Here is a 14914-nt window from a genome sequence, read left to right as displayed (position 1 = left end):
AATCATGTTCCTATATCTTTATCCTATTACAAATAGATTAAAATTTAGAATTTTACAATTTATCATAGATAGTATTATTAGTCATAATAAATCAGTATGGAGTAATTTTATTTGATTTTTGACTATACAAAATTGATAACAAAAAGGATTGATGTGTAAATTTTTGTATGTGAATACAATTTTCTTTGTAAAAGTGAAAGCTAAGTTCAAGTAAATTGCGGAGAATCGAGCTTTAGTAAAAAAATAGCTAGTCTATTCATAATTTTCGACTCCTTATTAAGAATAACCCATTTTATTGAAATAGGTTTGATCCATGAGTTTAGGATTATTATTTCTTTTTGTTATTATTTCTTCTTCTACATGCTTTAAACCCGATTCATAACTTTTTCTTATAATCAACCCATGTCACATACTAACTGTATTATGTTTTTGTACATTTTACCCTATATTATGCAGGTGAGTTTATGTTAATTTTAGTACTTTGTTGGAAGCTATTAGAAAGATTGAAAATTAAGAAAATAATAGATGAAAAATTAAAAAAATAATAATAATAACAGTAAGGTGCAAATTGACTAATTTTGAGAGTTGAGGGGGGAAATTGGCCAAATTAAAGTTCAGGGGGGGAATTGACTAATTATGAGAGTTGAGGGGGGAAATTGGCCAAAATTAAAGTTCAGGGGGGAAATTGGCCAATGGTCACAAGTTCAGGGGGGAAATTGATAATATACCCTAATTATAAAGAGCCACTAGGAGCTCCCTTTTCCTCTCTATACTTAGGAGCTCCTAAATGAATCATATCTTAGAAGAAGGTAGATAGAGAGCATATATAACTAGAGAATTTTTTTTTTTTAATTCTCCGTAAATTCTAGTTAGGTGCTCATCTAAGGAGATTCATATTTCATCTCTTAGAAACTTGAAATTAACTTGCAAGCCAAAAAAAAAAAAAATTCTTGGTAACCAAAACACAGTTACAATTCTTGTCATGATCTTGTGAAAATATTCCTAATATCCAAGAACACTCCTTATAATAAATTAGACAAACCCGATGTGCAGCTCGAGTGCTTCGTTATACAGCCCTTGTCTTATGGGTAATTGCATCGATCTTAAGCAAGATGTGTGAACTATGTGTGAACTGCAATAACAAATTAACAACTTACTAGGTTTTGTTGATGGAAAGAATAAACAATAAAAATATAATAATAGTTAGAGCACTAGCCTCTACTGCATGCATGTGAGTTTAGACAAATGTTTGCGAGATCAAGGCAATGCAACCGCGTGCATTGTCGACCCAGATGCATCTACGGATGAGTCATGACCATTGACTTACTTCAATAGTTCAATGGTTCCAACTTTTGGTATGAGAGCTTAGCGCAAAGCAACGTACGTGATCTTATACAAAAACGTTAATTAAGGAGTTTACACTTTTGTATTATATATATATATATTTGTGGACAATTTAATGTGACAAGTAATGTATACATGTTATGTCAATTAATGAATTTATATCATTGATTGTATATATTACTTGTTACATAAAATGATAATTCAATATAGTATAAATATGTGGTTTCTCTAACATACTCTATCGTATAATTCTATAGTTTTCATGCCTAGTTCTCCCCAGCCCCCAAAACATGGTTAAACTGTGTGTCTGATTTAATGGGCGTAAGAGACTCTCCTTTGGTGAAAAGAAAAAACCAAAAAAAAAAAAAAAAGTAGAATTGCTTGTGGTATTCGTGTATTCTTTATGAATGTTTATACACATTATCTCTAGATTAATGTACTGGTCATTAGATACGTACCCCTGTGGCACCCTTCGTGATAATTATTGTCCGTCAATAGCAATATTGCTATCACCTATTGTAAACAAAAAATTTCCTACTTGTGGAGGGGGAGGAGGTAGAGTCTTTCCTCCCCTCCCTCCTCTTTTAGTTTTTCCTTCATCTGAAGCCAAAGTCAGCTGTATGGTGCCGTCCTGTACGGACTAGAAAATTGTACAAGTTGCAAATATTGCAACGTGGGCACATTTCTAGTGTTCAAAATTCTGGTCACCCTAGATTGCGTTCACACTGGTTTGATTTGTTTTATGGATATCATGTTATAATAATTTAAACACGTTAACGAGTGGTTGCATGGTACTTAAATATTTTATGATTAGAAAATATGGTTTGTGATGTAATCCCAAAAATTGGTCAACGTCATGCAATATCTCGTTCTTTCATTACCGCGTGCTGATTTGATTGGGAATTTTATACATACCCACCCTTAGGCTTTAGTTGTTATCGAATCTATCGGGTCCGTAGACCTGTTTAAAAATGTTTTTGTGGAAAATACTTCCTACTTTTAGCGCTTTTATTAGAAGTATAATATTAAAAATTCGCTTGTAATTCATGCGTGTCAAATTCAAATAAAACTATTATTATAGTGGTGAGTTTAATAAGTACTGTCCTTATTTTATAAATGATTTGTTGAGAATGAATCTTATATTGATGAGATGAGAGATCTTACATGAGCTTATAAGAGGTTAGGCTACTTTCCATATTGCCAATTGGTTTTACGGTAAAACCCCAACTTTCTTCATGGTATCAAAGCAGGTTATCCTACGTATGAAGTTAAGCAGCCACATATGCTCCACATCAAAGGATGAAATAACATGTAGTTTTCTTCTTTTTCTTAATTTTATAAGTGAACTGTAAAAGGAAAATGCCAGATCTGACCTCTACACAAACCTACTAGGTCTCCCCTCTCTATGCACTACATCTTGACAAACCTATGAACGCAACCATGTTATTTTTTTCGCTATTGTCAATGCCCGACGACATCTAATAGTATTCGACGAATTGCTTGAGATTCTGCAACTCGGGCTTTCTTTCTTCTTCTTCCATCTGATTCCCCTTCCGGACTATAGTTGGCCAAACAAGTTTTCTGTATCCGCCAAGCACGCTCCTTTGGCCTGGACCATCCACCTTCCTCTCTTCTTATCTTTTGATGGGATACTCCGTTCTGTTGTCAAATACTTATGGTTCTTTTCGCGTGTAGTCAGCTAAAGCAACTCATCTGCGGAACAAGAGGATAGAAACATTGCATAGGCTTAGGAGACAGTTGCGTCTAATTAAACCCAGTGTGATATGATTGGGATTTTACATGTATGATAACAAGCTGTTATAAAACACAACGTTCATTCGTTTGGACACAAGGACATCAACTCATTGCACATGAATATGTCTGACACTAAATTTCCTCCCAAAATACCAAATAATGGAATAAACCAGTACTGACGAACAGAATTGTAACCAAAATCCAAAGTAATTAACTACCAAAATATGTGTAACCTGTATTACTCTCATACTATATTTTCAACTAGGGTACCTAGCCATGCAAATTGTTTAGAAGAATGCTCCATCAACAATATATTATGCATCTTTAAAAAAGGCTCACCTTTGATATTTTATAACCTCATTCCACTGGAAGGCTGCACGATGGACAAACACAAGGGAAGCCATCTCAGAATGAACATTTGTCTCGAAGCCTGTAATACATATTAACTTGAACTGTCATCTTGCTTTGAGCTCAAATGTTTACGTTGTCTATTTAAAATCTCAGCAGCTATCTGGATATCTGAAGGCCAAAAAATATGATATACAACTTTGAACACAAAGCGAGGGAGCAACGCGACAACTGTTATAAGCAAAATGGCAATCCAATATGTGGGAGACTTTGCCAAATGGTATATAGTCCTGCACCCAAAAGAAAATGTGGGGGAGAATCAGCTTAACGTAATAAAGCATTATACATTTCAAAACAGAAAAAGAAAAGCAGAAGTCAACGAATCTAACCAGTAATTAGGAAAAACAGGTATAGAATCCAATACCATCATACAGGCATATGTGATGATTATTGAACCCCATACTGCAATATGTGTGATTAATACCCAACGATGGATGTCCATTGCCAAATGTATGTTGACAAGAACAACAACAGCTATTGTCCATAAACTGCCCATGCTCCATATGTCTATTGAGCTATCCTTATACGTGAAGAGGGGTACATAGAAGAGAACAAGACTCTGCCATAGGGTGTCAAGCATTGTGATCCAGAAGAGATGTAAATTGTACGCCTCGTGTCTATGGCCCGCACCATAGAGTTTCGGATATTGTAACAGTGTCCTGTGGCTCAAGTCTTTGTCCAGTATACCAACAACAATTGTAGGGAGTGAAGTATAAATCACAGAATAGAAAACACTACTCCAATCTGTTAATGCAGAAGTTGTTGAAAAAGCAGTGCCTAATATATACCTGCACATCAACGGAAAAGAATAAAACAATCAGCATCATTAAATGGTGCATCATGCAACATCAAATAGAAATGATCCTTTGGCTCAAAAGAGCTTTTGATGTGCAATACATAATGTATTAATGATTTGAATGCACAATGAAAGATCTATATTAGATTTTATTGTAACAACTTATATTGGACTTTGATCTTCAAAGAGTGTTTTGCTATGTAACTAAACTTAAGATAATTTAGTCACACAAATGTTCAACTTCATGGTCATCCATCACATTTGGGTATGATGCAAGCGCAGAAAGCTTCCATGAAAATAAACCAAAGAACAAGGCATACCAAAATAGCATCATTACAAAAACTGCATTGCGGTAGAAGTTGTACAGAACCAAATAGCCAACACGCTGATAATTCCAGTGCCCATGCACCAGAAGTAATCTTTTTAAAAACCGAAACTGCCCCATAGCAAAGTCTGATGCCATCACAGCTTGACGCCCTTCCTGACCGCAAATTCCAACTCCAACATCAGCCGTTTGGATCATTGAAACATCATTTGCTCCTAAAGAAATATCAGTGATCAGAAGAAAAATTTAGAGAACTTCACACAAAATAAAGCGTAGTATAGGACAACAGGTTGCACATGGATAAGAAACAGTAGACTCAGAATATGACTTGGTTTTGCATCCAGTGTCATGCAGGATTGCATAAGAAAAAAATCAAGCCAATGTGGATCCCACCCCTCCCAAACAGGCAAATCATAACATAACTATCAATGTTTTAACTTACCATCACCTATAGCCAGTGTCATATCATCAGTACGGGTCTTAATTAGATCAACAATTCCAGCTTTCTGCAAAGGTGCAACACGACAGCATAACACAACACTACAGGAAGTGGCAAGGTTGAATAGCTGTGGAAAGAAAAGAAATTACCAAGTTAATCTTCACCATAATGTGAATTCAATTCAAAAGTATTATGTGTAAAGCTATAAAACTGTTTAGAACGAAAGCAAGCAATCAGCCACTTATAAACAAACAGCAAAACAAAAAGGCATATCAAACTGCAAGCAAATTGTTCAATAGATGGAAAGGGGCTTGCCTCTGACTCCAGATCTGGAAAGGGGCTTGCCTCTGACTCCAGATCTTTCTCCAGAATGTATACCAAACTGGTCCCATCTATTATGAGTGCTAATGGTGCATTCATCTTTCCTTCTTCCTTCCCTCCATTCCATTGGGGCACACTGGATGTCTTTGCATTGCCAGGTATCTCAAGATAGCCATTTTCAGCATTTTTTTTCAGTTTGAATCTCGGGTCAATTTTATTGGATGATTTTACACCATATTTTTCCATGGAATCAGCCAAAAGATTTCGGCATTCATCCTTAGAAGTTCCATTTATAATAATTTGTTGCATGTCTGCTGTCAAGAGTTTGCATGATATACCAATCGAAATAGCTGTCTCTTGCTTATCTCCAGTCAGAACCCAAACCTTGATTCCTGCTTGCCGGAGGGACTCGATAGCTTCTGGCACACCATCTTGTAGCTTATCCTCAATTGCAGTTGCCCCAAGAAGCTTTAAGTTGCATTCTATGAGACCTGCTGTTTGACGTAATTTCGAGGACCGATCAGTCAATGAGGTACTTGCATCTTCATACATGCTTTGCCACTGCTCAAGTTCTTCATCTGTAAGATCCCTGGAAGCAACTACAAGAGTACGTAAACCTTCTGACGAATATTCACTCAGATGGTTCTGAGTTAAACGTGTCACATGATCATCCCTTTCAGAGTCATTTGCTAAAGTGCTGAGCATTGTAGTATCAGCACCTTTCACCAACACCTTTACACTATTGTTTGGAAATCTGATAACAACGGACATCCTTTTTCGCATGCTATCAAACTCATGAAGACCCAATACATCCAACCTAGATCCACATACAAATAAATTAAAAATATAAAAATAAAGAATGAAAAACAGTAAGAAAAAAACATAGAAGGATGTTAAGGTACTGCAGCTATAGCACACTCAAATACAACTGACGTTGTCATTAACATGATTCAAACATACAATGTTACATATAATAAATTCATAATGATGTACAATGGACAGCTAAGAACAAAGAAAGGTGCAAAAAGAAAATAGAAGTAGGAGTGAGTGACTTTCTACCTTAGTTTCTCACCATTGACATCCATAACAATATGCCCAGATGTGCGCTCAAAAAGTGTATATCCATATGCAGAGGCTGCAGAAACTAATGCTTGCTCATCAGGAGATTCCCCCTGATAGTCAATAGTTTCTACATCATCCAATTCACTTTTTCCGCAACTGGAAGATGTACCATTACTGACAATAGGAACCACAGTGTTGCAAGCAGCCAATGTAAGGAAAAACTCATGCGCAGCAATCCTGTCATCTCCACTTAGGTCTTTGTACAACAACTCCATGAGCTCATTATCTACAGAAATTTCGCTTTTGAGCTTCCATCTCTTTCTACCTAAACCTATTCCTGCCAAATATCACATAAAATGAGTGCTTGTACAAAAAGGAAATCTGGATATGCTTTATGAAAGTATCATCTACTTTCAGAAAGCAGACAATTGAAAGAAATTTGAAACAGTTTTCCTCTGAATAACAATTTTAAAAAGGAAAACACTGCTTCAAACACTAGCATACACTAAGAGCACATCAGTAATGTGTTTGTTTTATGTTTTCTCTTTTTTCATAACTAAACAAACAGAGGGGAGAGAGAGATGAAAAGGAGGAGAAAGGAGGAAGGACACATACAATGTCCAGGAAATAAAAACTGTTTTCAGTAACTAAAAGGAAAGAGTGCCATGTTATACCTGCAACATTTGCTTCCTGCAAAGATGTCCCAAAATTCCTCCCAAATATGCTTGCTCTTCGGAATTCCATTTTGTTCTCGGTAAGTGTCCCCGTTTTGTCTGAAAAAATATATCGTATTTGACCCAAATCCTCATTGATATTCAAAGATCTGCACTGGAACCTTGAGCCAGAGCTACTGTCAAACATATGCCTGTCTTCAATCATGAAATAGGACTGGCCCAATCGAACCAACTCCATTGTAATATACAGAGAGATTGGTATCATGATCTGGAAAACTATGATAGAACTCAAAAAGGAGAAAAAGATCTCCATAGGTATCCCATAAAATCTATAGGTTTTTCCATTCACATTCCCATATGAGTAGTATCTTTTCCGGTAATAAGCCAAGGTATCAATCTGACCTTTATGGCGAATGAGCCACAGGCCCATGCCAGTGGCCACAACTGCACACATAACAAAAAGGAAAATCGATAGCCAAAGAGTTTCCCTGTTCATGTAGCTTTCCAGTTTGCTTCTCTTGGAAGGAGAAGCTGCACTATTCAGCATTGCCTTGGTTTCCTGTCCAGCATATACCGCGACACCAACTGCCCAGTCTGTGTTCTTCAGCTGGCAACCACGCAAAACTATATTTGATTGGCTCAGGGGAAATTTATGCCCATTAAACTCCATGTTGGCAGTGAACTCATAGATGTTCCTATTAGGTTGTTCACATCTGATGAGCCCTGAAAATGTACACCCGTCACATACTGTTGAAGTTGTTTCCTGCCGAGCATACCTTGTTTTCAAGTTCGACTCACCATCCAAATTCATTGTTTGAATGTAGGCAACTCCACTAGGATCGCTTGTCCCTAACAAGACCACGTCACAAGGAATTGTGTCATCGGCACAAATCTTCAGAACCTCACCCACTTGAATATGTTTCCATTTCTTCGGTCGAAATTGGCCAGATTGAAACACCAGAGCCTCCCGGTTATTCTCATTCCTGTCTGATCTATGTCTCCGCCAATCTTCATAGCCATCTTTGATAGCTGTGACCAAGAGCACAAACAGAAGGGGAAAAAGAGACACTGTTCTTCCAAAGACTGCAAGAGGTGGAAGCTGGTTGAGGGCAGCAATTGCTAGAAAATACAAATAAGCAACCCGATGAAACTGAATGAAAAGATTCTTGGGCAAGAAGGTAATGATGGTGTACTTGCTAGTTCGAATCTCATTCCCAGTGAACTCATACTTGTCATTTGTCCTCTTCGGATCGTTAATATAGATCAACCTTGGATTGTCATCGTGCAGCAAGTTATCATCGAACTGCACAATTTTGTGACGGATCCTCTGAGACAACTTTTCCTGAACCCTAGATGAACCCTGGGAGATTTCAAGAGTTCCTGAATTTCTATTTTCATTTTGCAGTTCCATGGTACCCCACGACACCAGGCGTCTTCTATCCCGCGTGGGGTTTTCCAAAGGAGACTGCGGCAAAAACCGAGAACTGGATGGACCTGCAGGAGTAGTAAAACTCTCTAAGGGTCTCTCAGAGCAACCAGAAACAGCAACCTCGTCCTTCACTTCAGATAAATCTCTTTGAGCATCGTCACTGTTGTCAAGACTGGAAGATGAAAATGAAGCATTGGAGCAGATACGGACAAGGTTCTTAGTGAGAGAAGGGGAGGGAACCAGCGACGCTGATGGAGAATCAGATGAAGACAGCAAGGGCTGCTCAGAATTCATCCATAATTCTCCAATGTGATCATTGGAGAATTACATATACACTTCACCCCACTTCTAACCACCATGAACAAACACAGCCTCTAAATCCAGAAATCCCATTTCCCAAATCCAGCTACAGGCAAACACCAAATCAACCCGAAGAATTCCAGCACCACTTAATCAAAAACCAAGAATTCATAAATACCTCTGACCCCAAAACTAATGGTGGGTTTGCAATGTTTTCAAATTCCACACAATACAATGTGAGATTGAAGCTCCTGCAAACCGAATAAAAAACGATAATGTAGCTCAGTGACATCAACTAGAACACGCATTGCATACAAATACACTTCAGAATTTCAGAAATGCAGGGATGTAACAAAAAACAAAAAGAAGAAAAATTGCATTCAGATCAGAAACAGACCACCCTTTGATCGCCGGGAGGGAGAACCAAGAGGCCCACAGAAAACCCAAATAGCTCAAATAGCAACAGACTTCCACAGATCCCCAAGAAAGCAATGCCAAAGCTAAAAACAAAAACGAAAGACGGACAAGATAACACAGTTGATGAACAATCTGAATCACTGCCCCCACAACCCTTTTAAATCCCGAAAATCAAAACCCAAATCAGAGAAATACCCAGAATTCCCAATCAACTCAGAAACCACATACACCAAAATGTGCCAAGAAATTCTGCAATATTCTCGTACCGAAAAAACAGAAAATTGAAAACCCAAAAATAAAAATTACCCAGAAAAGCGACGTACCTCTGAATCCGAATACAGACAAAAGACGGGAGCTTTATCGTCTCGGAATTGGCGAAACGAGAAGACTGAGTGAGCGAGCAGGAGTTTCAGATGTCATTCAATGCACTGAATACGAAATATCACAGCGTAAACACGAAAAGGGAAAATTGGCAGGTGTCAAAGCAGATCAGGCAATGATCTCACCCTCAGTTTTTTTCTTTTTTTAATCCAATTATTTTTTTCAAGAAATTCTCTTGGACCGGATCGGCAAAAGAAAAAACTCAGGGTTCGATGAGAAAACGAGATTTAGGAGAGCGATTCAGTTTTGTTTGGGGTGTATCGGGAGGAGGAGGAGCGAGACGAGGGGGGGGTTTTGGGACGTGTCGAATTGGAGCGAAGGAGGAGTTGGTAGGTGGGCGGCATGAAAATGGCGAGAATATCGCAGGCGGAGGAGAGAGAAAGAATGAGGGAGGGAAGAGAGAGAGATGAGCGGTAAAGCACGAATCTTGGGGCGTTACACGGTCACTACTGACGGACTCTTCCTTCCCCGTCTTGTCGAATCTGTACCTGAGCTTTTCGCCAGCCAACGTTCTGTTTAATTGGGCTCGCTTTATTTATTATTATTTTTATTATATGGTAATTACCTGGGGGCATTATTGTCAAATTGTGGTTCATTTGATTTTAGCTGTAGCCCCCCTAGGACTATACTTATTTCATCAAAGTGGTTTCGGCTGTAGTAATTTTCACACTTTAGTTTTTTTTTTCGAATTTTAACGAAATATTTCTGATATTGTTCACTTTTAACGAAAAATTATATTTTTACCTTTCTCTAGTACTATTCACTATACCTTTATTTGTCATTTTTCATTAAAACTAAAGCTTTTTGAACTTTTCGTTAGTTTTCCTCTTTTTTTAGCCTGCTCTGTTCACGCAACTTTGATCTCTCGCACACACAAGTCTTTAGTGCAACTGATGCACTAGGGACAACAAACTTTGTGGGTAAGGCCACATGTCAATAGATGGGACATGTTAGTGTGCCGAGAACGCGGCTCTGTACATCAAGAGTAATAATACAAATGGTTGAATACTTAAAAAAATATTAATCGTTTATATTATGACACTTGGTGTATCGAACCGTATTCTCGACACTTATACGCATTGGACACATATTTTGCCCCTTAAATCTAGTAAATTTGTAATTACCTTTCTTGTAAAAGAATATATCTTAAAAAGGATTATGCCAACTGATAAGATTGAGACCTAAACCTGATTAATGCACTTAATCTTAGGTGTTAAGCATAATCCAATGACTCATTCTATTTCCTCAATTGCAATTTTCCAAAATCTGTGTCGGATTTTGTGCAAGATATAATAATTTCTCCACAAGTAAAGGTGTATTTTCTTGATCATGATTCACCTCCCTATTCCCTTACCAAACGAAGAAAGCAAGTTAAGCAACAAACACACTCAACCGAAAGATAAGACAATGTTGGTTGCTCTATCTAATTTTCTGTATAATACTTAACTTCAAGCACACCTTGTTATAATTTTCATCTTTTTCTTTTTAAAAAGAAATCAAGCAATAGTAATATTATTTAGTGGTTGTGGGCGAATTGCAACCGTGTAGTTCACATTCTGAGTTCGTTTGTTAGCGTTGACAAATCACACGATGGTGGTTACGGAGAAATTGAAATCTCTTTGTAAGTCTTCCCAACACCTAATGTAATTTTTTCTCCTATGGTTGCTAATAAATATGGAATAAGAATATTGTCGTTTTGCGTTATAATATTTAATTCAATTCTTAAAAAATAAGAAAATAGACTGACGTCCAAGGAAAAATTAAATTCATACTCATTCTTTACTCTTCTCATTTACGGGTAAAATGTTTGTGCTCAGGTTTATATACTGTTCCCAAAAACAATATCATTTTAATTTCATATTTCGAGTTTTATAATCATAGCCTTTTCCGTCATGCGTTTTCTTTTCATTTGGAATATGCGTAGTAGCCTTGAGAAATACTACACAGATGTTCCCAAAAACAAAAAAGATACTTTTAAAATAAGATTCTCTCTATAAATTCTTTGTTACTTCATAATTTCACATTAATTATCATGTCAATAATATAAAACTTCATGTCACAAACATAAAATAAAAAAAAATTTATAAATTATACTTTTAAAAGAATCTCTTTAACATTTCTTTCAACCTTTCCGTCGTGGTTTCAACAGTTTCATGAGTTTGTGGGCGCCGAACCCACTGACGTAGGTACGACGGTGGTACGTATGGACGACTGCATTTTGCTTCCAGATGTATCCCAACCCCTTAACCTTTGGATTGCGTGACGAGTAATCGACTGGAACTCGGACCACTCTGTCTGTTTGTCCCTCACGCGGTACGGTCTGGACTTCTGTTCCAAATATACCCCTAACCCGTCGGATACACAATGACGTGTAAAGCCTGTGTGATTTTTCAGCCGTTGATGCGTTGATGGGTTGATCATCTGCTCAATGAGTCAAATCGTGCGGCCGAGATTGTCCTGCAGACATAATTGTTGCGTGGGATTCCCGCTCAGTCCCACTTGTGTCAGGCACCGACATACATGTGTAGTGGTACTTACCTTCAAATTTAAGGACGACGTTTCCCCGAGCAAATGTTTGCTGCTTTTGGTCTTGTCGTTTTGGAGAATAAGATATGTGGTTCCCATAATACCCTTGTCAAGTTGTGCCATAGTTACCAACAAGACAAGAAACAAATGTTAAAACTATGCAATGTGCCTGCCCACATTAATTTTGTTTAGTTGTGCAAGGAGTGACGCTAATTACTTCCTTTTAGTGTCGGGTTTTTCTTCCTCTTGTACTCCCGGTTTTGTTTTTTGGTTGCTTGCCTCGTTGTGGGCTTTCGTTGTAATATTAGCTTTTTGGCCCTAGTTAATATATCCAGCTTTCCAAGAAAAAACAAAAACGAAAAACCATGCAATGTGCCTAACAATCCTACATTGAAGCAAAATTCATACTCTCAATGCATCGTTTAATATGTGGTATCGCTTGAGTTTAACATGTGACCAATAATGTAAATTTGAGGAGAAAATTTTGGATAGCTAGGCATAACCAGCTAAAGTTAAATAAGGCAGTTTGACTAGTCACACCACTTTCACACAAAAAAATGGCACTTGTATATATGAAGTTGTCTAATTCCATTGTGAAACTGGCCAACTATCCAATTAGTTCAAATGTCATACTAAGGTTTTTATCCTAATTAGATGTCATGTATTTCGTTTAAAACATTTAAACAAATTATTTAGAAGCAGTTGGATAATTATTTCGTTTTCAATGAAAACTCGTATTGTAATTACTAAACGAGAACATGAAACATAATGAGATATTATATTATTCTCTTTCTCAAAATCTTTTCAAATGCCACTACAATTTGAGGAAAATCTTATAAACTTCACAGAGCAAAAATCTTGAAAAATATCACTTTTCATTTTCCTGTAACAATTTCGGAATTGGAAGCAGCACAACTCTCCGGCTTCTGCGGTGAGTTTTCATCCACAGATTCCTCCATATCCTCCTCCGCTTCCACCTCCACTCCCTGATCAACAAAATAATCAAAATAAATTAAACAAAAAACACAATTAATTTCAAATCTGATGGAAGATTAAGGAAAATGGAGATTGCGATTCACCTGCCATGGCGATTCATCGGCCTTCTTTTCTTCCTCCTTCTCCCTGAGCGATCGAATCGGCGATACTCTCTGCTCCAAAACACTCAAAGCTAAATAAAAATTAAGGAACATAAAAGGGAATGGAAAAGCATTTGAAGTTAAATCGTAGCTTACAATTGATTGAACATGGAGTTGGTTCAATCGGTAAATCCGATCGAGCTCGGTCTCGAGCATCTTCTGAATCTGCCCTCTGTTTTCGAGCTCCTTCATCTGTATTTCCATCACCATATCCTTCTCCTTAAGCATCTTCTCCGTCTTCTCTCTGTCCGATTTCATCCTCTCCGTCTTCTTCCGGATCGCGCTCAGCTCCTCCGCCAGCGACACTTCCATCGCCTCAATCTTCACCGGAGTCGCATACATCGGAGGGTTCTCCTTATTTGAATCATCGACAACGCCAATCCATTGGTGAACCGGCTTGATTTTGAGATCGGAGTTCGTCGGAGTCACCGGAGTGTTCTTCGGCTGGAGCGGCGTCCGGCCACTTTTAGGCCGAACAATCTGGTTCCCGGCGATTCCGGCGACGGAAGATTGAAGCGTGTGCATTGCTTTGGTGGATGTGTGAAAGATGCTATGGCAGTTCAGGTTGTTATATTTGAGAGAGAGAAAAAAGGGAATTGTAGAGAGAGAGAGAGAGAGAGAGAGTTTGTTTGAATTTGAAAGTGGGGAGGCGTTAGGTGCTAACGGCTACATTTTTAATTTGCGTTCAGAAGGTTTATATATAAATAATTTATTATTTTATCAGGATATGATTGCGTGGCAATCAATTACGAAACACACGCTCATGGCGGGACCCGCACGCTCATTAGGTCCTACCACATAATGACGCGTAATTATATAGAAGGCGGTAAAATTAACTGTTTCAACAGTAATATGGATATGGCCCATACGGAGGGTAATTTTGTCATCAGAAGAAATAGAGGAGTTTGCAAAGTAATAATCACAGCCCTCATTAAGGATTTTCTCCATGTCACGGATTTCAAGAGTAATAATCACAGTTTGACTGGTCCGAGAAATTTTCGATGCAATAGAAAGTACACCACATGTCATTATGTAATTGGAGTGAAGTTTTTTTTGTTTTCAAGTGTCGTTTCAATTATATAATAACATGCAGTGTACTGCTTTATGTTCCGGACTCATTGAAAAATCTCTTTAATTGTTCAATCTGTAAATTGCTAAGGTTGAATATTTTAAATGATCAGTTTAACCACTTATTACTACAGTCTAGTGATATTCATCTTCCCTGGTAAATGATAAGTCTTAAGTTCGATTCTCACGCAAAGATGAATTTTAACCGTATTATTGTGAGGCTAAACACATTTCTTTAGATAATATCGATTGTTAAAAAAAATGATCAGTTTGAATTTCTACTAATCAGTTGATCACAAGGAAGATAAGTGGTTGGTTTTGTAGGGTCGTCCAATAACAAAGCGGTCGGGACTGTAGGACCGTTCAATAAGAAAGTTGTCACAAGTGGAGCTGAATTAACCAAAATACAGGGAGGTTATGTAAGAGAGAGGAGGGCCAAGGGAGGAAGCATGTCTCTCCGTTAAGTACGCTATTTCTACTTGTAGACAAATCATTGTTTGATATGCGTATGCTCCTTTTTTTATATTTCCAAT

At 37.6% G+C, this 14914-nt stretch overlaps 2 protein-coding genes across 8 annotated transcripts; both read right to left on the bottom strand.

Moving 5' to 3' along the window:
* Positions 1-2599: 2599 nt before the first annotated feature.
* Positions 2600-10153, bottom strand: LOC137745621 (phospholipid-transporting ATPase 1-like). 7 transcript variants are annotated; one of them, XM_068485602.1, is made up of 11 exons: positions 9594-10153; positions 9251-9353; positions 9032-9104; positions 7125-8959; positions 6448-6787; positions 5383-6205; positions 5071-5194; positions 4624-4843; positions 3837-4295; positions 3439-3737; positions 2600-3057 (listed from the first exon to the last, which is right to left on the bottom strand). In XM_068485602.1, the coding sequence occupies exons 4-10, from the start codon at positions 8845-8847 to the stop codon at positions 3542-3544; spliced, it is 3885 nt and encodes a 1294-aa protein (XP_068341703.1). In that variant the 5' UTR covers positions 8848-8959; positions 9032-9104; positions 9251-9353; positions 9594-10153; the 3' UTR covers positions 2600-3057; positions 3439-3541. The 7 variants fall into 7 exon arrangements, with proteins under 7 accessions (XP_068341703.1, XP_068341704.1, XP_068341700.1 ...); XM_068485603.1 differs by lacking the exon at positions 9251-9353 and having other exon boundaries at positions 9577-10153; XM_068485599.1 differs by having other exon boundaries at positions 7125-9104.
* Positions 10154-12938: 2785 nt separating this feature from the next.
* On the bottom strand, positions 12939-13904 carry LOC137744142 (high mobility group B protein 13-like). Its single transcript, XM_068484006.1, has 3 exons — positions 13410-13904; positions 13257-13325; positions 12939-13163 (listed from the first exon to the last, which is right to left on the bottom strand). Exons 1-3 carry the CDS (start codon positions 13836-13838, stop codon positions 13053-13055), a joined length of 609 nt encoding a protein of 202 aa, XP_068340107.1. The 5' UTR covers positions 13839-13904; the 3' UTR covers positions 12939-13052.
* Positions 13905-14914: the final 1010 nt, after the last annotated feature.

This window comes from Pyrus communis, chromosome 9, assembly GCF_963583255.1.
Source record: "Pyrus communis chromosome 9, drPyrComm1.1, whole genome shotgun sequence".
Classification (NCBI taxonomy): domain Eukaryota; kingdom Viridiplantae; phylum Streptophyta; class Magnoliopsida; order Rosales; family Rosaceae; genus Pyrus; species Pyrus communis.
The sequence above is the reverse complement of the archived record's forward strand: the minus strand, read 5'-3'. Positions and strand labels throughout refer to the sequence as shown.